The sequence below is a fragment of the Haliotis cracherodii genome, unplaced genomic scaffold, assembly GCF_022045235.1.
Source record: "Haliotis cracherodii isolate W230 unplaced genomic scaffold, xgHalCrac1.p SCAF_19, whole genome shotgun sequence".
In the NCBI taxonomy this organism is placed as follows: Eukaryota; Metazoa; Mollusca; class Gastropoda; order Lepetellida; family Haliotidae; genus Haliotis; species Haliotis cracherodii.
The window spans coordinates 9,788,859-9,813,256 of NW_027266274.1; the positions used below are offsets into that span (position 1 = coordinate 9,788,859).

Sequence of the window (24,398 nt, forward strand, 5' to 3'; positions counted from 1 at the left end):
AGTCGTCAATGCCGATATCGCCTGTGTAGCCATTGCCAACGACACCTTCAATGACAATCTGAAAATGGCAATCAAGGAGAGTGATTAACTTCATGTTTGTTAACTCTCACATCGTTCAAACGCCTTAGGGGTGAATTTGAGAATCAAATGAAACATGACAACTGATATATATATATATAAAAAGCCATTTCCAAAATAAACAAAACATAGTTACTTGGAATGTTTGTGCAGCGTAAATTTGGATGTCTGCTCTCTCAAAGAAATCTCCAACATTTCCGGTTTTGGTCCAGATCTTCTGTAAAGCTCCGTTTGTTGATGTTCGACTGTAGACAGTCAGAGCCCCAATGGATCTGCCGTACATGTGGTAGTAGAGCCGAAGCTAGCAATACAAGAATCACACGTGGGTTTCATTGATGTGTTGTGACCAGTTCTGTGAGTGCATAACAGCTCAATATGACGCTGTGGATGTTTACCATCAACTGAAGTCCAAGAGTGAGGGTATGGTGCTGTTGTGAGCAGTTATATTACGGGATGGCAATTCAATGTGACGCAGTAGAGGTTTACCATAAACTAAAGTCCAAGAGTGAGGGTATGGTGATGTTGTGAGCCGTTGTATGACGGGATGGCAGCTTTATGTGACGCTGTAGACGTTTACCATAAACTATAGTCCAAGTGTGAGGGTGTGGTGACGGCAGATCATCTAACATCTACTCATGGAGACAAACATGGCACAATATTTGGAATGTCATCTAGGGATCCTGATTGGGTCAAATGTTGGATTCAAACCTACAACAACCATATCCCAAGATCCTGAGACGGTTGCTGCCTGTATAATACAATACACCTGTCGTCGACACCTGTTGTGCATGCATGTTTGAGGGAGAAATATCAATGCCATATTTCCTCAATATATATTTCCTCAATGCCACCTTGTGGTAACAATCTACTACTCGTTGAGATAACAGAAAGTGTTTTACCGTGCACGTTGTCGCAGCTCGTTTCCTGCTCATGGTTGGGTTGAAGGTCGGACTAACAAGACGGGCTCTGTCTCCTTGCTTACGTGGGCTGGACGTCTCAATGAACAGATAGTAACCTGGGCAGGAAGAACCACGTCTGTTACTCGTTTCACATCTAACATTACATATTTTAACACTCATTTAAAGAAGTGCTTCAGGTCCATTTTGAAAAACACATATACAAAAAGAATTTCCATATTTTTTAACGTGTACTAATGTACACGACGAGTTCACCACGAAGTAATTGTTCACATTGGGAGTAGTGTCGGCAAGTTAATAAAAGAAACTGGACGTAAGGAACAATACGTTTTGGGAAGTTCAGCATATACCAAAATTGTAAAATTCAATGACAATGAACCAAACTCTCTCACTAATTAAGTAGGACATGTATCTAAGAATTACGGTTATATTCCGCATTTAGCAATATTACAGCAATGTCTCATAGGATGATACCAAAAATAGGCTTTATGCATTGTACCCCTGTTGAGAGATGAACATGTAACTTTGGCGTGACGAGACAAGGGAATGCTTTAACCACTACCGAACCAACCTGTTCCACTGTTCCAACTTTTACACTGGAATACTGTGTTAATTCCACTGCACAATTTTGAATTACGAATATGTAAATGAACACCACAGTCACAACAGCACTAAATGACAGTGACTGTCTCTACCGGTTGGGAACAAAAGTTAATCTGTTTACCGAGAGATGTTCCTCTGGTGTGGTCACGTGATGGTCCGGTCTCAACTGAGCTTGTCTGACCGTTGGATCTAGTCCAGTCGAAGTTGTCTCCCTTATCCTGTGTCCAGCTGCAGAGGCTGGTTTCAAAGTCACACCGTGCCGGGTAGCCTGCTGGAATACATGTGGACATATTGCCTCTAGTACATTGTTACCCAGAGGGTCATTTCTGTTATCTGTTTTTCTCTATCTGCCTTATTGTAAAGGCAGTGGCGGGAAGCTAGCTGGAATACAGTGGACATCCTGCCTCTAGAACATTGTTTACCAAGTGTGTCATCTGCGTAATGTAAATTATGAATGCTATGTATATATGGCCTGGATGTTGCCTGGGTGTGACTTATTGCACTGGTTAATCAGGTTACAGAGTTTTTTCAGCTACTCACTACATTGCGTTTCGTCGCTACCGTCTCCGCAGTCGTCAGAGAAGTCGCAGCGCTCGGAGTTGGGTACACATGCACCCCTCTTGCATCTGAACTGACTTCCGCTACAGGTTGGTTGAACAGCTGTGTAATCAACGAAAAGCATTGCGTGAGTAAGCTTTGTGAATTAACTTCGAATTATTTTCGTCAAACAACTTTGTGCTGTTTGGTAAGAGATGAAAGTGGTGCAAGTCTTGGCCTTTTATCACTTTGTTGACAACATCCTCCTGAATGGTGCCTGCGCAGAATCATAACTTGAGCAATTGTGGATTGAACCTACGACCAGTGGATACCGGAGGTCACGCTAGACAATATATTAATAATGAGCTCTGATACAACCTACGCCTGGAGATAAGCTACATAGTGCTAATATTTGAACTTATACTTTCCGGCCACCCACAACATGATTTTAATGATTCAGTGTGATCAATTGTATTGCAAAGTATAAACAAAGTTGCTTCAAATATTCTGAATTACTTTTTACATAATTGTACTAAAATAGCATCTATCTGCAAAGTGTAGCTATTTATAGAACACACAGGTAGGATTAAATCAAGCACAACACTATCATAAACAGATCATTGATTGGGATTTAATTTCAACATGATTCAGAGACATACGAGGGAAGTTGCAGTTGATGAATTGGACGTCGTCGATAGCGATGTCGCCCAGCACACTGAATGTTCTGCTGCCTTGGATGACGATCTTTAACACAAAGATACACTCATGACACTTCAAACGTATATATCAACTATTCTTGAACAAAAAAATTAATAAACTCTAGGTAATATTATTTATTTGTACAAGCGCATAACATGGAAATTCGATTTCATCATATTTGACGTTCACATCATGCGAAATCATTCTTAAAAACAATTTGAAAGTTAGACCTGATATATAAACTCCACTTTTGTAACAACACATTTTAGAAACGAACGACTCAAGTCAGGGAGTTATTATTCTTCAGGAGTGGGGTGCTGAGAGAAAAAATAATTTATTCGGGAAAACACTTGAAAAAAATCCCCTTCTATTTGAAAATAAACGCACTTTGACATGCAGGCTGTTCTGACGATGACCCAATATGTTGTTAAATAAAGAACAAATGTTCACCTACCCCTTTCAGAGAATTTGTTAATAAATCTGACCTAAAACATTCTGCCTTTATCACTAAATCAAGTTCTTCCTCCAAAACAGTTAATAGTACGTCCTTTTAAAGTCAGCAATATTTTACTTTGAATAGTAAGTGAGTGAGTTAAAAGTTTAAGTCACATCGGCAATATTTCAGCCATCAGTGACTATCAAGGGTTAAATATAATAAATACATAGAGACTTACATAAAAACCTGCCAATGAAGTACAGTAAAATAACTAGACTTATCACACAAATATATTTAAAACTAGTATGTAATCATAAAATCAAAAGCACTTTACATAACATTACATTATAAAAACTGGCTATAGATCACCACACTAGGGACCATGGGGACGCACAGTACTTCCGCTTCCTGCATGGACCCCAGCCGGGTTTACATCTTCCCTTCAGGTATTGGCGATTATTGACAAATTTATTCAAATTAAGAGAACATATATTCTACTCTTAAAACCATAGTAGGAATAACATACTTTGAATGATATGGACTTACTATACCCTCTCAGGGGGACAATAATTTTACACTACTTTAACCCCCCTAGAGGATACAGCCACGAACAATCCAAGTTATCAATTATATGAATGGTTAATTGTCATAATGGTGCTTTATTAGGAAACGTGATAGTCAAGACGATTATATAGGAACGGTGCTGCCCATTTAAACAGGGTTCTACTGTAAAGCTTACGTTGAATGAGGTAGAAATCCTTCCGATGTCAATTATTCCATTGAGCCACTTTTTAGCCTGGTTCCCGTGTCTCTCCCACAGTACGGTGTCTCTGTTGTCTGCCCGCGCTGCCACATTCAGGGTGCCAATACCTTGGAGATAATGTTCAAATGTGGAACTTTATTGTGTTATTGACATCTGTTTTAAAGCATACACAGTAAAATATACAGCTTTTCCTTCACAGCATAACCTTTTGAATGAGGGGGACAAGTTTAGAGATAACCAACTATACAAGACCTAAAGGAGTTTCTCCATGATAACTTGACCTTTCTCAACACACCAACTTGTACATGCCATTCAAAGAAGTCCTTGTGCATCACATCAACTTGCAAATGTCATTCAAAGTAGTTATATGCAGCAACTATTTTGATTTAATTGGGAACCTTTATCTCCGTCTGGTCGGTGAAGTTGGAACACCTCATCCTTAGGGATATTCATAGTTTTTCTTATATATGTCACATAAAACGAAAGAAATAAAAAATATGTAACCGCCAAAGGCCATGAGATCTTCACTGACCAATCATTGTGCCAAAGTCAAAGAGATCTTCACTGACCAATCATTGTGTGAACGTAAAGTAATTGTGTGAGGCTGTCCACCCACCTGCTCCATACATGAAGTACCAGAAGGACATCTGACAGGTGGAACTGGAGGCACCCAGCTTGGGGCCTACCAACTCTGCTACACTGCTCCTTGTGCCGTAGCTTGCGTCAACATACAGGTACGTGCCTGCAACATCAAACAACACACGAACATTATTTCCATGGTGACCTACTGTGTCATTAATTGAGGCTGGTGCCCAAACGCCAATGGCTGAAACCATGAATAACGACCCAAGTACAATGACAGCCAATCAGGCAACTTGTAGAGCCTCACCAAACTATTGCTATTATCGAAAGACTTTACGACAAGACTGAGCCTCACCAACCTAATGCCATTTTTGAAAGACTTTACGACAAGACTGACCTATTCCCGCCCTTAATCCACACAGGGTAGTCATTGTCATTGTGACGCTCATATAATTAATATAATAATTTAACATAGCTAAAGTCATTATTGTGAGTGATACATGTAGTTGTGAGTTGTGTCAGGGAGGGGAACTAACTCCAGATGCCATGCGATCAGCTGACCCTCTTTGTGTTAAATACTGCCTCCCCTACACAGTGACCTACACATATGTCAGGAAATCTGTTATTTAACATCATGACGTACGTAGTATTGTGTGTCTGTCAGATCAGAGCTAGGAAAAAATGTATGTAATTGCTTGAATCTGACCGCTTACCTTTAGGGCTGTTATAGGTGTGGTCAAAGCTGGGACCAGTGTTTGACGTCCTGGTTTCATTTTGTCCCAGGGTCCATTGGAAGCTTCCTTGACTATCATCTGTCCAAGTGCAGTAAGTGCCCTCAAATCCACAGTCACCTGAACAGAGGCAATGGTATAACCATAAGTCGCCCGGCATGTGTGAAGGTGATGATCATGATTTTTTCAAGAAAGTCACAAATTGTCATAGCGTAGAATCAGTCCACATATCAAGTGAAAGGCTTCCGACATGACATTGCTCGTCCCCGTCAATGTCTCCACTGTTAGTTCATATTACATTCTCAGATTCAGTATACAAGCCAAGCTGTCTGTCAGGCGTTATTATGTTTTTTAATTCAAATTACCAAAAAAAGTCTACTCGGTACCCATTGGCTGTTGTGTGAACAGAGAGAACATGATAGAAGATATACACCCTTGTTTCAATGTAGTGCAGCACAGAGCCATGACCACTCTCACGGGTCAAGCACCCATCGTCACCTCTCCACCTTCTCTCTGTCGCAGCTCGTTCACTGATGCGTGCACAATACAGCAACAAAAAATCAATAATTTACAAACACCAAGAGAAAACTGATTTCAGTTGTTTCTTACCACACTGTAATTCGTCGTTTCCGTTTGGACAGTCACGGATGAAATTGCAAACGTTCGACAGAGGGACGCTTGTGTTGGCGGTGTCCTGGCAGTAGAAGGTGCCATTTGCCCCTTTTTGAGCTGCAACATATTTTATATAACATATGTTATTTAAGTTTCAAGAAAATGTATCATCGCCAAAGTGGACTAATACACTATACCATAATGATATGGTTTACTTCTTGTGCCAGAACACTTGATATGATATATCATGATGTGTTGATGCCTACACGATACGATAAAGTAAATACACAAACACATCTTATTATATATCAAGGGCTTCACACATTGCATAAACGTTGAAATTGAACTAGGTCTTCATCGACAAGAGAACATGTTACCAACAAAGCTTTAAGTTGACCATAATCAAATTATTGATATTCAACACCTCATGCCCCCAGTAACGTGTCGACATTGAAACATAGACATTGTTGCTCTTGCGACGCTCACGTCTAACAATGTAATTCTTGTGACAGCTTCATTGTGCTTATTTGGAATACATGTCAGGTATGCACAGATATATCTTAATATATTTTGTCCATAGTGTTAAAGTACACACCACTGTCACAGGAGTCGCTGATGAGGTTAAGGTAGTCAATGGCGATGTCTCCCGTATAGCTGGAGCCCACAGATGCAGAAATATACAACTGGAAAAAAGTTGACATATCATCAGATATTGTTCAACATATGCTGATGTGGAATTTAAAATCAGAGACATATCTATATTTTCCTTTCTTTTTTAGCTTATAGTGTTCGATATGCTAATTAGATCCCGGAGAAACCATGAGGAGAAAGCATGAAACTGTATCCTGTGCATTTTGTGCATGGGCAGTTGATGGTGAACATCTTCAATTGAAGTGCACCTGCAAGAGCTTTATGATAAGTTAAGTATTTCTGTATAGTTCAAAATGTATCTAAAAAATCGCATCGATCTGGCCCCCAAAAAACAAACTAACTCTTTTGACTAATCCGTCACCAGGACGGGAAACAGACATACACTATGATCGCCCATGCATGCATGATATTTAAATCATTTCAATAACATTATGCGGGTTACCTCGAAGTTGTCATATGGGTTGTCTATCCTGGCAAAAGCTTGTTGCCACTTGTTGCCTTGGGCACCACTAAGCGTCCAGATCATCTGTGGCTGAGACTTAGGGTACTGGAGGGAGACGTTGAGGCTGCCGATGGAGGCACCGTTCATGTCGTACCAGAAGCTGAGACAATAGTTAGGCACTGCACTGTTCATTGGGATGATCTGGGACTGGAGGGTGGCAATGTCGCCTGCCTTGTTTGGGGAACTGGATTCAATAAAGGCGTAGTAACCTGAAAAAAACATGTATTGCTCTTAGCAACATTCCAGCTGTATGAGGGCGGGGAACACCAGGCATAGACTTCACACACTGTACACGTCATATAGGTGGAATGTGGCCTATTGTGGCGATAAACTACCAACAACAAACAGACAGTGTACCCATGGAGAGGAACGAATCTACGATAGTAGGCTACCCTGTCTGATACCCTGTTGATAGATGGTACAATATGCTCAAGTTTTATAAAACAAAAATCGTTCAGTGAATAGGCTGCATCTTTGGAAAATAATGTGTTCAGGTGCAAACTAGTGTTTGGCTCTCCCTTACAGCGAAATAAATGTATGTCACCTTAAGCGCTGAAGGTCCCCAACAACGATGTTTAGTAACTTAGAAAGACACTGAGGCTGAGGGGAGCCTACCTGTGCTACTTCCGAGTGTGTGGTCAGTCGTGGGTCCGGTATAGGTGGACGGTGTGCTCCCCCGACGCCTGGTCCAGTCAAAATCATCTGACTTGGACTGCATCCAGCTGCAAAAACTGTTTTCGAAGTCACAGGAGGCAAGGGAGGCGCAGGAAGCGCTGGACACACTGATGTCGTCAAGGGCAATGAAAGTTCCTGTGCCACTGCCCTGAATTGCCTCAAACACGAGCTGAAATACGTAAACGTGCAGTAAATATGACAGAGAGAGTGAGTATGGTTTTACGCGGCATTTATCAATACTCCAGCAACATCACGGCGGGTTTCACCAGAAATGGGCTTCACACATTGAACCCATGTCGGGAATCGAACGTGGGTGTTCGGCGTGCCGAGCGAACACTTTAACCACTATGCCGCCCAGTAAATATAACAACAATTATTGATACTTTAATATGTCATTCGGGAACTTTTGTCATTTCAGAGCTAGTTTGGTTTGGTTTCAATAGCGTCACAATTTCAATACAGGCTCATCGAGGAAGGGTAACAGATGAATGTTGATTCTACAAGGTCATACTTCACAAATTGGGGCAAACATAAAAACTACTGGGTCAGCAAAACATGTTCTAGATTGGAATATGATTACTTCCTAATCAATTTATGTGAACAATCCTATTTCAAATGACTTGATATAAACAATATGCTCCCATGGGGGCTCTTAAGTGAGTGACATTGTTTTATGACAGTATTTTAGTGATATCACGTTGTGTCAGAGTAATGGGTTTCAATTCCTCAACGTGTGAAGTCCCCAACCTGATATTGCTGGAATCTTGATACAACCGTCATAAAAAACACTCTTCACTCTCTCACTCATATAAAAAAACAACTTACTCAGAACAAGATCATTTACGTTTATGAAACTCAATGGGCAAACTGTGTCCCATCCCTCTATGTAATTAGTTATCTATCTATGTCTAACCTGGTATTTCTCTTGTGCAGTGACATCAATCCTAGCAAGCTTCCACCTGTTGCCCTGGTCTCCGTACAGACTCCACTTGGGCTTGGCCAGGGTCTTGTCGCTCTCCTGCTTGGCGTACAGGTTGAAGGTACCGCCATTACGACCACTCATGATATACCAGAATGAGACGCACTGGCCATTGGGTGGTGGAGGGTACTGCTTGCTGTACATCTGGGCCTTCGTTACTTTCATTGTGGCAGGATTGGGGGAGATATACATATAATGCCCTGAAATGAGATGAATTGAATGGGTAACGGTGTGTCCCATGACACCTTCAACCATTGCAACAACCCCAGTCCCCCTCAGTCGGCTTTTACGCCAATATATCAGGACGCTATTCCACCTTGGAGGTCTTCACAGGAGTAGGGATATGGCCAAGTGAACTTCAATAGATATCAATAACATGGTTGGGGCATGACGGCACGCGAAAATCCAGGTCACACATAGTAACCACCCATCTCTGTTTGCGTCGTCTCTGAAGACACGTGTTGGTCAATGGGCACGCTGTAATCCAAATTTCTTAACATAACATTATCTACGACCGATTTGGCGACAGGGTCTTGTGCATAACCATAGCTGACTAATGAAAATACTGTTGTCCATAACATTACAATTGGCTATGTATGGCATAAATGGTTAGCCACATAGCGACTGGGTGATAATCATTATTATAGCAAGAACACTTTAATTATAGATAACCTTGGCTCGTTCCATATGTGTGGTCTTTGACTGGTCCAGTCCCTTGTGTTCTTGACCAATCAGTGCTGGTCAGGGTGTAGCCGCACAGTTTAATGTCTTCAAAGTCACAGTATGCTAAAACATAGTATGTGTTATGGTAATTTCTACTTCAATGTGTATCTTATTAGCACAACGTGTAAGTTATATCACTGTGTGCCAGTGGAAGCGGGCCTTAAGTGCATCAGGTCATAGACGTTTACCAAGTGGTGTAACCTACGAGATGTGGTATGGTGACAACTGTGCCTCTTGTGAACAGTATTTCAGTTATATCGCAGGTCTTACAAACAATTTGGTTACAAAATGACAGGAACTGGTTTACAGAGTGTCAGGAACAAGAAGTTGGTTTTGTCTATTACGTATAAACATACATGGCGCAGGACAGGCTCCGTTGAGAATCTTGAGGTCATCTAAGGCAATATCTCCTTGGTAGCCGATACCACGCAGGGCTTGAAACACAACCTGAAATATGCGAAAATACAAAAAATGGGTGTCAATGCGTTTGGGTTAAAGCTGCTTTGAACAGAATTTACGACATATCACGGGTGTCAAATTGATGTGTGAGGAAAGCTAGAGGTGATGGAAGGCTTTACTGTTTTGGTGAAATCCACGTACACGTGTATACATATATTCAGGGCATAGCGAGATTTGAACCCTTGATCATAGGTTTCTCGCAAGCCCAAGGGACGCAAAACTGCACAGAGACGGCTTGGCCACAAAGGACCCTTCCTTCTCAAGTGGATATTAGTAAATTTACAGATTAAGGGTATAAGAATATTTATCAATCAATTTATCAATACAACAAATCGGGTCGGTCAAAAGGACAAAATAAATGGAACCACTACAACTCAACAATGTATCAACTCTATGAAATCAACTTAAAATAACGAGTTAAATGAATCTAAGGGACGATCTAACATAATCAGTGGCGTATGCATATTGAACAATTGTAATGTTGACCCACCTGGGTATTAATGACTGCTCCTATTTCCACCTCAGCATATTTCCACTGATTTCCCTGGGTACCGATTTTGGTCCACTGTTGTTGAAACTTGCCGGTGCTCTGCAGATAGACTCCAAGACGGTTGACATGGTAACCGTACATGTGGTACCAGAACGTGACGCACGTCGGACCTGTTGTTGTGAACGTTGGGCTTACAAAGGCGGCTGATGCGTTTGGCCGCTGCCCCGACGCTTCGATGTAGATGTAGTGACCTAAATAATATGAGGGTAAAATAAGTTTGAACATGTGGGTGTGCCATGCCACCCTAGGACATCTTAAACAAAAGGAAGTTTGATACAAGAACCCTTCATTATTCGGATCTATGAATTAGTTCTTGTTCACTAGTCAGTGAGTATTTACTGTTTGCACCAATACCTGTTCTCCCCTACCAGATCAAGGAGCAGTAGGATTGGACTAAAGTCCAGCATTATCAGCGGACAATACTTCTGTAGGGGCATGAAGACGTTTCTTTAAATGGCATTTGATGAACTCTTACAAGGTACCTGGTGTTGTTTTTTTTATATGATGTCACTGTAATACTATGTTGCAATGAAGTATTACACTCAGTTTTATTGTATATGCACTACTCACATATTGGATGTACACTGAATGTAACAAAGATGGATAAAGCGAAATGTTGACAAAACACACTATAATCCCGAAATAGTGATAATATACATTCTGTCTATGTGAGCAGTATATGTTGGATAGATCGAATTGGTCTTAAAAGGCCTTTGGACCTGACAGTACACATTACAGCAATTCACACGCATGAGGGGCTACCTTGTGTGCTCATCGTTGTGTGGTCAAAGCTTGGTCCAGTCCCTACACTTCCGGTGGAGCCTTGGTGGAGCGTCCAGTCGAATGAGTCAGTGTGACTTTGCGACCATCCACAAGAGCCATGCTCGAAGTCGCAGCTGTAAAGTGGAGCTGCAAACAGAACAGCTGTTGTATAGGGAGTCCCTGTCAATGGAGTATTCTCTCCAAAGGTTCAACAACAATTATTAACCCAAAATAATGACACTTCGAAGCTCTTGATACCATAGATTCGAATTATCATGTTTTTGAGATTACAATAATGGACCATAGTGCCCATTAGGTTTCTGCTAAAGGTGGTTTTATGTACAATTTATTGAACACGTCTTAAACCTATGTTGTTCGCACCACATACCACATGCCCATACCCAAGTACGGGCGAGACGAGTATTATTCATGTTATTATTAGTAATTATTATTCTTAATTGTTAATGGTACCATTGTCTCTTCATCTCATTGACATTGTACCATACTTTACAAATGTCTTATTGAAATCAAAAACCTTATTATGATTGACTGAAATGAATTCAGTTAACCTCATTTTTTATCTAGTAAAGAATAATCAATTTCGCTGGACATGCAGCGTGTCCTGAAAAAATAATTTGTCAAAAAAGATATTGGACACTTCTTTTAGAAATAAATATGCTTTGTGCAGACCAAAACAGTTGACCAATACGTCCCCATCCACCCAACCTCTAGTCTATCAAAGTGTCAATGCCTGACGGGATCTCGCTCTATAAGCAGCAGTCTGGCCTCTCACCTGTGGTGGACACAGGCGGGACTGTCGAGGGTCCTGGTGTCGTCTGAGAGGCACAATTTCCGACGAGCAGGCTGACGTCGTCAATGGCCATGTCGCTTGTGTAGTTTACTCCCTTTTTGCCCTCAAACATGAACCGATAGGGAGTGTTTGAGGTGAGAGTTACCCGATCTTGCAGCCAGACATTGCCTTTGTTCCCAGTGACACTGAAGATGGTCTTGTTGGACAACGTGCCCAGTTGGTACACGGATAAAGTTCCCATACCTTGAAAACAGATGGTACATGAAGAGTACACGGTAAGACTTGAAGTGTTCACTTAAGTAATTTGTGTGAGTAAAGTGATCTGCAGGCACATACATAAATGCTCAGATGAGTGAGTGGTCCGTAAATTTGCTAACTTGATAGTATCTACTGGTATATTTATATTATTTGAGGAAATGACATTGATATTTCATATCTGGTGTATAATATTGACATCTCAACATGTTTGAAGGCCTGTCAGTAGTATTCCATTATGAAAACACGACTGTACATGCCTGCTCCGTTCATGTTGTAGTAGAAAGTGAGACAAGAGCCTGTTGTAGCTGGCAACTTCTCACTAAGAAGCCATGCCTTTTCACCCGTCACCATTGGGGAACTGGATTCAATGAACATGTAGTAGCCTGAAAATAATGATGTGTTAATTAGGATATTTAGCCAGGTGGTGATCCTCGGTAGAGAACTTCAGTGTCTGAAGTAATTCTAAGACATAGAATATCGGATATGGATCTGATATACGTAACGTAATAGATAGGGCAAAGTATGAATACCGACTCACAGCTGTGTAAAGGGACTGAAAAGCTTAGTCCAAGTGGGTTTTATGCTGTTTAACGCCGCTGTCAGCAATATTCCATCTACATGACAGACGGCTGTAAATAATCGAGCCTGGGCCAGATAATCTAGTGATTGATACATCTTACGATCATCATATGTTGCTGGAGAGCAGTTCTAACCAGAATCCTCACAGGGTTTTGTTGGAATGTAAAGTGATATGGGGACCCAAGGGAAAAAACATTCCTCTAACATCAGATATATAAATGAAATAATTGTGTGGAAAGTCGTACTCTCACCATTCACAGAGTTTGTGGTGTGGTCAGTGGAAGGACCGGTATAATACGATTGGGTAGCACCCTTAGCACGGGTCCAATCAAAATCATCCCCTTGAATATTTGTAAAGGCACAGAGTCCAGTTTCAAAGTCACAAGAGCCAGGCGTCGGACATGCCGCATTGTCGATGTAGATGTCGTCGAGACCAATGTCGTTGTAGTAGCCGCTTCCTCGAACACCTTCGAACACCACCTTTGTAGCAAACAAAAAATTAATGTGTACTCGGATATAAGTATTTCTGGAACAATATGTATTTGGTCTGGGTGATCCTCATATCTTAAACCCTTACCATCTGGCGGCATGGATCGTCATGGGCCTACGTATTACAAGTCGCCGTGCAAAGTTGCACCCCCTACACGTACCAGGCTTCTATAATCATGGGTTTAAATCCAAGACCCACTCCAAATATGATCATTGAGCTGTCATCAGCGTACCTGAGCTGGATTCAAACACAGTTGTAAACACCACACCATCTGTGTCACGTTTGGTTTTGTTCCCACATTAAGCCAGGGAACATGATACACATGTAACTAATATACTTTTAATCCAGACAGCAATAAACATATGAAAAAGAGTTCTCTCACAATAGAAAGGCACTTTGCATTATTTATGATTCGATGAATGAAAGAGAACTGCTTTGTCAACAGGTGTCCATTTATCGTAGTGTGTGATCCAAGTAATAAAACATGTTGTTTACCTGATATTTAGTGGATGCCTTGATGGTCACTTCTCCAAGAATCCACTTGTTTCCCTGTTCACCACTCTGTGTCCACACGGGACTGCCCCGGTTGCCGTTGACAGAGACGTAGACGTTGAGGCTGCCCATGGTGTTGCCGTGCATATGGTAGTAGAACTGCAGGCACTCTGCGGATGTCTGCTGGTATGCTGGGGAGATCATTCTTGCCTTGTCGTGTGGTAGGCGTGGAGCTGAGGCCTCAATATACATGTAGTAACCTGAAATACATTGTTTATTTCCATCTTAACTTTGACATGTAATGCTTAAAATCACACTTTTTCAAGGTCCGTTATGGTTTGGGATAATGTTATGGATATTTTGTTCTCGCGACTTTGCAGATTTGCACTTTGATAAACTGAAAGGTTGAAAGTGCAGATTACCATTGGATCAGAATGTGACTTTAGAATGGAGGAAGCGTCTGGTGTTAATAGACGGTTTTAGGTGAAAAAAATGAAACAAAAATATGTCCTTCATAGTATAGATATAATTTTTGATCATGTGTCATATAAAAATATGCAAAAAATATGCAAAAAAACAAACTAAAAAAAACACTTTTCCAATCTTTGTTTATACCTTTGTAACAATCACTATATCATTATGGTTATGAGAAACATGTACGTATATATAAAATCTCTTCAATCCCTACCATATTGATGTGGTACATGTATCCTGCCTTTATTCACGCATTCAGACGTATCACATGGAGAAGATATCCAAAATAAGTTTGGATAACACGTGTACATATAAAAGTTACTTATTCCATTTTTGTCGATTCACATTGTTTGAATCTCTTTTAACGTTTCAACATCTAAATAACATCATATTCCTACCACCAGCTGTTCCTTCCGTGTGATCTCCGCTCGGCCCTGTTGCAAAACTCGTCGTTCCCTGTGAATGTCTCAGCCAATCAAAGTTGTCCGTTTTATCTTGTGTATAGCCGCAGGTATCCATCTCAAAGTCGCACAGTTCTGTAGTAAAGAACTTCATTTACGAAACCATCGAAGTAAAATAATTAAATTTTCGTTACGTTCATTGAAATTCCTGCATTCTGATTAGCTGAATGGGTCAGTGTCGTGTTATTGCTTTCATTTCCCAATGAATGTAAAAAAATAAGCCACGCCCGCCGAGGCGCACTACTTTATTACTGTAGAATGTCTGGGAATCCTAATATTACAGTTGAGGGTAATCCCTTTCTACTCACGTGTATCGTCATGCACAGGACATTTAGCGACATATATTCATTGTCCAAACTACTCTTTGAAACCGAAGGCCGAGAAGGAAGGAATTGGCAAACGTGCATTCTCGGTCGCCTTTTTTCCCCCCGCTCGCCTCGTTTCCACAACTTTCATGTCTTTGGGTTTCATTTCTAACAAGCATTTTTCCAAGTGTGTTTTCTAGTTTTCAGGGAAGTAATGTTTGAATCTGGTGGTAACTGACCATGTCTTTTGAAACCACCGCCTTCTCCCGGACATATTTCTTCCGGTATGTTACAGTGTGACTTGCAGATCTTCTCGCCTCTTGCCTTGATTGACAGATTCTATGAACATTGTTTTGATCCTACTCTTCGTTGATTGGCTACTGACTAGTGTAGGCGTGTCAAGTTATGTGCACAGATTAAACAATCATCTGATTCATAACACGCCACAGTATGTATTCCTACACCTGGAATGTTTATCAATCTCGTTATTTTTGTCTGCTTTGATATATACAACTGTTTTTGGTTAAACTATAGTTGATTAACATATTTTCATTGTCGAATTTAATTATAAGCATTGACTGTGTATCTTTTTCGGTTCATTGAGGTGTGAATCGAAAAACTGAAGTGCAAACTGTATGAATCCGCATATGAACCTCGTTTCAATGAGGTTCATACCTCAATGAACCGAAAATATATACAGTCAATCCTTAATTGAATATCTATTTCAAAAGTACAAAAGAATTATATCCGTGTAGCCTTGGTTTATGATCAAACCGCACTACAACTCCATATTACTTGACGTTTCAACAATTACTATCGTGATTCACGCTAATTCTTACTTGTTCCAGGGCAGGCGTTGGCATCCATGCTGAGATCATCAATAGCGATGTCACCGAGGACTCCATTCGCCACTGTTCCTTCAATAAAGATCTGAAACAAGGAATAGATATTCAACTGTCACCTGCCGGTAACAAAACATTACACATGTGTAGATCGTTAGCACACTGTCCATATCAAGAAGACATTATTTCCCTGAAAAGGTAACAGTGCTATCCTAATTTTATCCCTGTGATATTTCCACAATGTGGTGTATCACCACGAACGGATACTAGGTCAAACATTATCAAAAAGACAGTTGGCCGAGCGTGTTAACTACCAACAGAAGACATAGCATTGTAGGCCAAAAATGGGTCGTTGCTTCCTTCCTTTGATTCCTGTGAAATTTCATCTATATGATGCATTAATACAAACTGGTAATTAATATCCTAAATCCGAAAAACGAACCACATTAATATTGAAAGCTTGAGATCAGATGCCGACAAGCGTAAATAGGGTTAAACATATACCAAAATATACACAAAACTTCGAAAGATACCTGGAAATTGGTTTTGCTGATAATGTTAAAATGTCCTTGTTGCCATCTGTTTCTTTGTATGCCGGACTTGGTCCACTTCAACAGCTGTTGTCCACCGATGTTTACCCGAATATTGAGGTCGCCGATGTTTGGTCCATACATGTGGTACCAGAAATTAAAGCAGTAGTAGGTGGTGCTAGTTGGGGGCAACACTGGGGACACCAGCACAGCCTTGTCGCAAGGCTTCCTTGGGTAGGATGAATCCAGGTAAAGGTAAGACCCTGAAGGTATGAAAATTTAATTAGTTTGTTTACTTGTTTGTTTCTTGTTTAACAGTGCAGTATTTCAGCGACCTGGCAGCGGTCTGCAGATAATTGAGTCTGGACCAGCCAATGTAGTGACTGACATCACGAGCATCGATCTCTTGGGATACAATGACATACATGAACTGAGTCAATCAGCCTGACGACCCAATCCCTTTAGTCGACTCTTACGACAAGCATGGATTGCTGAAGATCAGTGCTATCTCTATCCAGGATATAATCATTGCACACAGCTTGTGGCACAAGTGGAATACGAACGATGGCCTTTGACACTTGTAATAATATTTGACCCAAAGTATTAACCCTTATCCCAGCAATGATGATTGCACAAGCAGTGAGTTGCCATTTTGATGTTTCTGCTGAAACATGTATATTCTGTCAGAAGGAGTATACACACAGATGTGTGAGTTTTACCATAGCTATGATTAATATTTCTGATTTAGTTCTCACTGTAGTCCAGCATCATCTGCGAGTAAGGTACAACGTAAAGTGGTTACTTCACATTTATCACGTTGATAAAATCAACGAGTACCATATTAGCGCTTCAATCGAATGATAATAGTTGCGGTAAATATAGGATTTGAACCCATGACCAGTTGGTATCTTTACGGCAGTATTGCACGGTCATTATGGTACCTTCGACTTATGTTCTCACAAATACACTCAAAAAAGTTTATATAGCATGATCCTTGAATAGGTTTACACCATTGTTGATATCGTGAAAACAGAATCTGACCCATTCCAGAATGGTCGCCGATAGGTCCAGTGCCTGAAGATGGTGTATGTCCAGAGTTGAGTGTCCAGTTGAAGTTGTCCGCTAAACTCTGGGTCCAGCTGCAGATGTTGTTGGAGTCAAAGCCGCACATTCCACTGCCTGAGACTTAAACACATGATGGGTATTCTTAGAGGCTCCAATCAGCGCAAGGGAAACATTTATTTATAAGTATGACATTGTGTTTTGATTTTGATCATCATAATCAGTTTTTGAAATGGTGTATAATAATGTATTTAAACAAAAAGCAAGAATCAGAGTCTTTTTCCGTCTCGTCGAATTTTAGTAAAAGTTGATAGCATCTGTTCTTCAAACATATTGCCGGAAATGGTACGAGGAAGAAAATCATTTGTAGGATAAGAAAGAATATAAGAAAAAGTCCTACGTATAATTCAAAACATGCATTTACCTTGGCTTGATGGTGGTGCATAGCTCGGCACAGTCTAGCATGGGGTATTGGTAACGCTGATATCATCCAAGCCAATGTCGCCATGGTAACCTTTCCCTCTTACTCCCTCGATGATTATCTAGATGAATTGTTACAAAATGTAGTCGACTGCGCATAGTCCGACATACTAAGGTCGGGCATAAAAATATATGTTACCAGTTGTTTTGAAAGATGTTTTGGAACTCTGCCATCAGGATTTATAAAGCTGAACTTAAACATACTACCTAAACATGATACCTTTGTATCACCCACCAACTGTCACACCACACTGAATAGCTGAACATGTGAAACACCCCAGCCGCACACGCACACACACACACACACACACACACACACTGGATCCTTGTCGACGATGATTGAGGTGGTGATATATACCTGATAGGGTTTACTGGTGTAGATCTTGGAGATGTTCACTTGTCCGTTGTTCCATTGATCGCCAGAGTCGCCGCTCACCTCCCACAAAGTCGCCTCGGTACTTGTTGAGTCGTGACTGCTGTTGACCAACAATCTGAATTTTGTTTAATTTAAGACCCATGACGGATGAAGTTCTTTAAGAAACTATCATGAAATTTTGTATAGAAATGTGTACACGACGCGTAGGGGGACAAACCGTGGAAAGCACAGCGCAAGCACGCATGCACTGCACGTTCTGTGGTAGGGGAAATGACAGAGCGTTAGAGGGGCCGTCTCATGATAATTTCAGTCGCAATCTGACTCGCTCATGCCATAGATCTCGTCGTCGGAACTGCAGGTGCCTGAACCGACTTCCACTATTATAGGTTGGACTGTTGACTTAATTTCTGTTGAAGTTGACATGTTGATGTTCGGTCGCAATTTTGATGCTAAAATCCGGAAAAATGTGTAATGTTGCCACAATGTGTATCTATTTACAAATGTATTTGTTTGGGAAGCAATTTAGTAATATTTATGTAATTAAAGAATGTACTTTTAATACCAGCTTGTGCCAGTTCAAAACAAAATACAGTAAACCAAACGTTGTACAGAAAAGAATGCCTTTATTATCTATATCTCGTAAATAAATACAATATATCCTTTAGTTTGTTTATTTAGAAACATACATTCAAGTAACTGTCTCCGCAAATTTGCATTAGAGATAACCCACCTGTAACTATGCCTTACTTATTTTTCTTTATTTTTAAGATACATTGTATGCTTGTGTATGAATCGAGCCATGTGGGAAAAGTATATTTATGTTTCATTATACCTCAGCTTAGCTCGTGCAATTGTGAGGCAGATAGTCCGTGCGAATTCAGGGGTATATGAAGAGTAGGCGCGTGGGAACGTGAGAACGCCAGACCACAAGGACACGTTGGGCCGAGATGGGGCGTAAATACTCCGTATTTTATCATATTCATGCACTGAAGAACTGTGTAGATTATTAAAATACTAGTATCGAGTGAATATAAATATATATATAATTTATCATATAATGGGTAGGTTTCTCGGCAGGATAAAGCTGACGGATAAAAACGATATCCGTTAGGGTCATATGCGGATAGAGATGCAAATATCACAGGTCAAGTAGGGACTACTTTCACTGTTTAGAAACAAACATGGCGTCGCAATCTGGATAAACTACAGGGATAATTGCTATCATTATCAAAAGAACAGTCTAATATACTGAAAATCTGTTTCTAACTGTGACGCAGCTAAGGCATTTTATAAGTTTTGGCAACTTTGGAGATATAAATTTTGAAACAATTTGGCGAGGGCACGAGGCCTAGCCAAGCGGGATCAGTAGCCATATCTGTGCTTGTAGACCTTTACGGCTTGAAACCTTCTCCACAAATTAAAATAGTTGGATTCAACGGAAATATGTTTGAATTGTTACCTTGTTTCATTTTGTCGCTATGTGAACATCTGAGTACACTTCTTATCGTTATGACAGGACAGACCGACTGTCAACAACGTTTGACCGTGGCCGTGACGTCTCATAGACTAGGGTTAGAGTAGCTTCCCTTTGACAAAGGGCAGTTACTCTAGCGGACAGACCGATGGATTGCCACGAAAGGCAATTAAAAAACAATTGTTGTTTTGCGTATATGTTGCATCGCCACTGTATAAGAAACAGATTCCACATGGAACTATATTGGCTACTGTCACTGTCCGACTGACACATCACTTACCCTGTGACGTAATAAATATATTAATGCGCGGAAACTCGCAATGTTTCGGTAATGTTTGTGAGAGAGGGAAAGCGATTTTGAAGCACAGAATTAAAGAATGACATTAAATTATAAAGAGGTTATCACGCTTGTGTGTTTGGAGATGGTAAATATCCTGTATTAGGAATAAACACTGTGTATTTAGCTCGCCAATATATATATATTCCTGCACACCAGTTTTGAAAGGGGGCTAAATCTATATATACATCTCATCTATAAACAATGTTTTGATACATTGTGTAAAAGAAGCATTTTATCTAACTTAGAACAGGGATTCAATGTTGCAACATACGTGTGATTAAAAAACAATTAATAGGTAATTCTAGTCTTGAACAATAATGGGCTATTTGGGTTTAACTCAGCAAAATCTATTCACATCTACTGTTGGTTTTAACTTTTAAGCACTTACGTTTCCGAGCATGCTTAACAAACTTGGAATAAGAGAGGCTGTAAGTGAAAAATCATATCAAGATGTGGCTCAGTGCTGAAAGGAGCGTTTGACACAACATACGAGCACAGAAGAACTAGAGTATGTACAATGCGACTAAAGAAAAGTTGAAAAATGATGATCTGTATAATTTGTCCAATTCAATTTGTAGAAAATCACTTACTTATCAGGATCAAGGTCACACATGTGTTATCATAAAACATATGTTAAAAATTTGTTATAAATGTTGGCATAATAGTGAGGCTCATGGGGTGGCCACTTCGAAAAACATCCTCCATTGCATACCTTTACACACTTTCCATGGAATGTTGTATGCAGACTTCTTAGATGTGTGACACATTTTTTTTCAGTAGCAGAGACAGATCTAGACCACAATTCTATAAGATATGATCGCAATGAAAGCCCAAACGGATGCCTACATTGCTTGTTTGTTTGTTTAGTGCCACACTCAGCAATAACCCACCTGTATGTCAGCGTCCTGTAAGTAATCAACTTTGGACCAGATTATTCAGTGACTGATATGGTTAGCATATTAATCCCCGTGGGGGCATCCGATCCAATAAGTCGCCTCTTACGACCAGTGTACGTGTATGTTACCAGCATACGTGTTCGTTTATGTTAGAATGATTCTAACCTGGAATCCCCAATGGGATATGTCTAATGAAAGTGAACGGGTATTGGGTAACCACGAGAAGCCACACTTCAAGTGTAACGGAAACTCATACCTTGATACTTTCTCAAAAGATAGAATGTATTTATTGACATTTATTTAACTGTTTTGCCTTTAAAGATTGCTCCTTGAATAAATAACATAAGTATCATTTTCATTTCACTTTCATCCAGGAATGCAAACTGTCGTCAACATCAGTAATGGTGATGCTTTTGGTAATGATGCTTACATCAAGACAGCTGAAGTAAATTATTAACTCACTCGCTTTCACACATCTACTCATGACCATAACATTTATTATAAATCAATGCGTGTATAGGTATATTGGTGTATGTGTAGATGTATTATATGCTACCAGATGTGTGATCATTACAACGTGTGCATTAAGATCCCAATGTGTGCAAGCGTAAAAAGTCATGTTGATAGGCAAAAATAATAATGAAAGCGAGTCTTGGAATCGAACACCGACCAGCGAATCCTGGTACAGATAATCAATGCACCTTGGATCACTGGTTTCACCGTCATACAAAAATATTGAGTGAGTATTCCCTCTGTTATCATACTGCATTCTGTCTTCACTATCTATACACTGGGGGCTGTCGGGTAGCCTAGTTGTTAAAGTGTTCGATTCCCGACATTGGTGCAATGTGTGAAGTCCATTTCTAGTGTCCCCCGCCGTGATACTTGTGGAATATTGCTAAAAGTGGCGTGAAACCCCACTCACTCATTCACTCATCCATTCACAGACTTGAAGTGACGAAAAACGCACAGATGTATTTGAAAATGCGTTTATTTCAGAGGAACATTACCAATTAAACAATAACAACATGGTTTTACTTGTAACATTCACAAATTTAGATATCACGGAAAAAAATGTTTTAAAGTAAGAATTATATATTTGTAAGCATTGTTAAGGATTTTCCAGATGACAGGACATTTAAGCTTCGGAGTAGAGTGGGTTGTCGATGGATAGCGATGGGTCTGAGCTGAGGCCTTGAGGCTCAAGATCACTCATTTGGTACTGAAACAAACAAACAAACAAACAAATAATCAGGTTAATAATATCAAGAAAGAAAAATGTCAAGAAAATATACTAACACTTGACAGACACATCAGTGAGTGAGTGACTACGTTACTTTAGCAATATTCCAGCAATATCACGGTGGGGGACACAGAAATGGGTGTCAAACCTGGATGTTTGCCATGGCGAGCGAACGCTTTAACCACAAGGCTACCCCAACGCCCTAGAACATATGGCTGTAATTTGGAAATTAATTAGTTGAAATTATAGGACTGTAATATTCTCTATATAATCATTGATTAAGAAATATGGGTAGCTTCTGACATCGCTTAATCTTTGTTGGATGTCTCGACTCATAATAGACAGAAAAACAATTATGTTGAAGTTATTCTGTGACTGACACAGAATAATTTTGATAATATTGTACAAGGATTGATTGACACCAGCACATTAAAAAATATTTTAAAACGTGTTTAAAATACAGTCGATCAGTAACAGTCGAAAACATATAGCTCCATCTGGAAATATCATTTATTCAGAAGAAAACTGATTTTTTAATGTTAAATTTAATCTCAACACTCTGAATAAAAGCTCATATTTTTCCTTCCTTATCGCGATAGCGAGTCTACAATTTATGAAACAATAATCAATCATCAAAAGAAGTTCACCATGATGTTCAGATGATAATACAATATAGGACATATTTAGCTTTAAAAAAGCTGTTTCAAGAGATAAAAGTCGATGTAGCCCTGTGAGTGGGGACTAAAGGGATGGTGTAAATCCTGCTGGGGTCCATGCAGGTAGCAAAGGTACTGTAAGTCCCCATGGTCCTCAGTATGGTGTCCTCACTTTAGCTGCTGGTGATATATAGCCCAATTTTATCTATTGTACTGTTATGAATTGTCCTATTTTATGGTTCTGTACTAGTTTTAAACATATATCTGTGATAATCTAGTTGTTTTACTGTCCTTCGTCGACAGAATTTTATTCAGTTTACATATATGTTATGAAAGTCACATTTTCTCTCGTCACGATATGGCTGCAATATTGCCGATGTGACGTTAAATATTAATTCACTCACTCACTCACTGTGAGTGGGCTACAATCAATATATACAGCACGTCAGGACCAGTTGTTGCGGCCAATAGGCACTCAATGCACGAGTCTGTTTTGTACAAAATTGCCTGGTCACCTTTGTGATTTCTCATTTCCTTTCAAGTTAATTTATTTTGGCTCGCAACGATCTGAGTAAAGTTCATAACTTACGTCAGTTTCTCCGCTCCCGTAGTCATACACAGGGTTGGTTAAGCCTTGATTTCCACTGCCATACAGGAGTTGCCTGAAACAAGAGAAGTTGTGGTGTGCAATGGTACCAGATGGTAAAATGGGTGAGTGAGTGAATGCATATTGTTATTGCAGTCAGGAATATTCCAGCTATATGACACACGCCTATAAATAATCCGACCTTGACCAGGCACAGCAGTGGTTGATATCATGAGCAACAATCCACGCCGTCGGTATACGACAACACACAGTTAGAAAGAGACACATTGTAATCACCCGCATCCCATCTTAACCAACTCTTACGACAAGAATGGGATGATCGGGACCTAATCTGATCCGGAATTTTCATTTAATTCAGCATGTGGTTTTCACAGAAGTAAAAATTGCTTTGGAAGCATAATTGTATAAGAGTTCTAAAGGAGACGTCCCATAATCGTGTTAATGTGTATTTTGGCTCGCACCTGGCCTTTCGACGCCGGTAGTAGAAGAGTCCGCCAACAACGCCTCCCACAGCGAGTAGCACCAGGACAACACTGAGCGAGGCCGCCAGGGCAGCTGCAGATGAAGATGGAGAGTAAAAATACCCACATGTTACATGCCCATATTGAGGAGTTACCTGTCCACATTGAGGTTACATATCCATACTTAGAAGTTACATGTCCAGATTAAAAAGGTTTCATGTCCATATTGAGTAGGTTGCCTGTAAACATTGAGGAGGTTATTGGGAAGGTTATATGCTGGATAAAAGGGACAGGTTAGAGAC

At 40.2% G+C, this 24,398-nt stretch overlaps 2 protein-coding genes across 2 annotated transcripts in view; both read right to left on the bottom strand.

Moving 5' to 3' along the window:
• Nucleotides 1-749: 749 nt before the first annotated feature.
• LOC139466929 (MAM and LDL-receptor class A domain-containing protein 1-like) lies at nucleotides 750-17,672 on the bottom strand. The gene is made up of 25 exons (XM_071248652.1): nucleotides 17,543-17,672; nucleotides 16,610-16,764; nucleotides 15,969-16,059; nucleotides 14,762-14,899; nucleotides 13,893-14,149; nucleotides 13,159-13,387; nucleotides 12,586-12,711; nucleotides 12,053-12,313; nucleotides 11,260-11,406; nucleotides 10,438-10,688; nucleotides 9,845-9,935; nucleotides 9,438-9,551; nucleotides 8,700-8,965; nucleotides 7,736-7,955; nucleotides 7,052-7,320; nucleotides 6,554-6,641; nucleotides 5,956-6,075; nucleotides 5,329-5,466; nucleotides 4,650-4,775; nucleotides 4,010-4,140; nucleotides 2,795-2,879; nucleotides 2,160-2,258; nucleotides 1,720-1,869; nucleotides 978-1,093; nucleotides 750-758 (listed from the first exon to the last, which is right to left on the bottom strand). Exons 1-25 carry the CDS (start codon nucleotides 17,670-17,672, stop codon nucleotides 750-752), a joined length of 3,807 nt encoding a protein of 1,268 aa, XP_071104753.1.
• Nucleotides 17,673-22,104: 4,432 nt separating this feature from the next.
• Nucleotides 22,105-24,398, bottom strand: part of LOC139466930 (MAM and LDL-receptor class A domain-containing protein 1-like) — an 81,780-nt gene continuing 79,486 nt past the window's right edge. The window contains exons 107-109 of the mRNA XM_071248653.1: nucleotides 24,097-24,190; nucleotides 23,618-23,690; nucleotides 22,105-22,351 (exon numbers count right to left, since the gene is read on the bottom strand). Coding sequence (XP_071104754.1) covers nucleotides 22,268-22,351; nucleotides 23,618-23,690; nucleotides 24,097-24,190 — 251 coding nt within the window. The 3' untranslated portion in view covers nucleotides 22,105-22,267. The remainder of the gene's footprint in view (nucleotides 22,352-23,617; nucleotides 23,691-24,096; nucleotides 24,191-24,398) is intronic.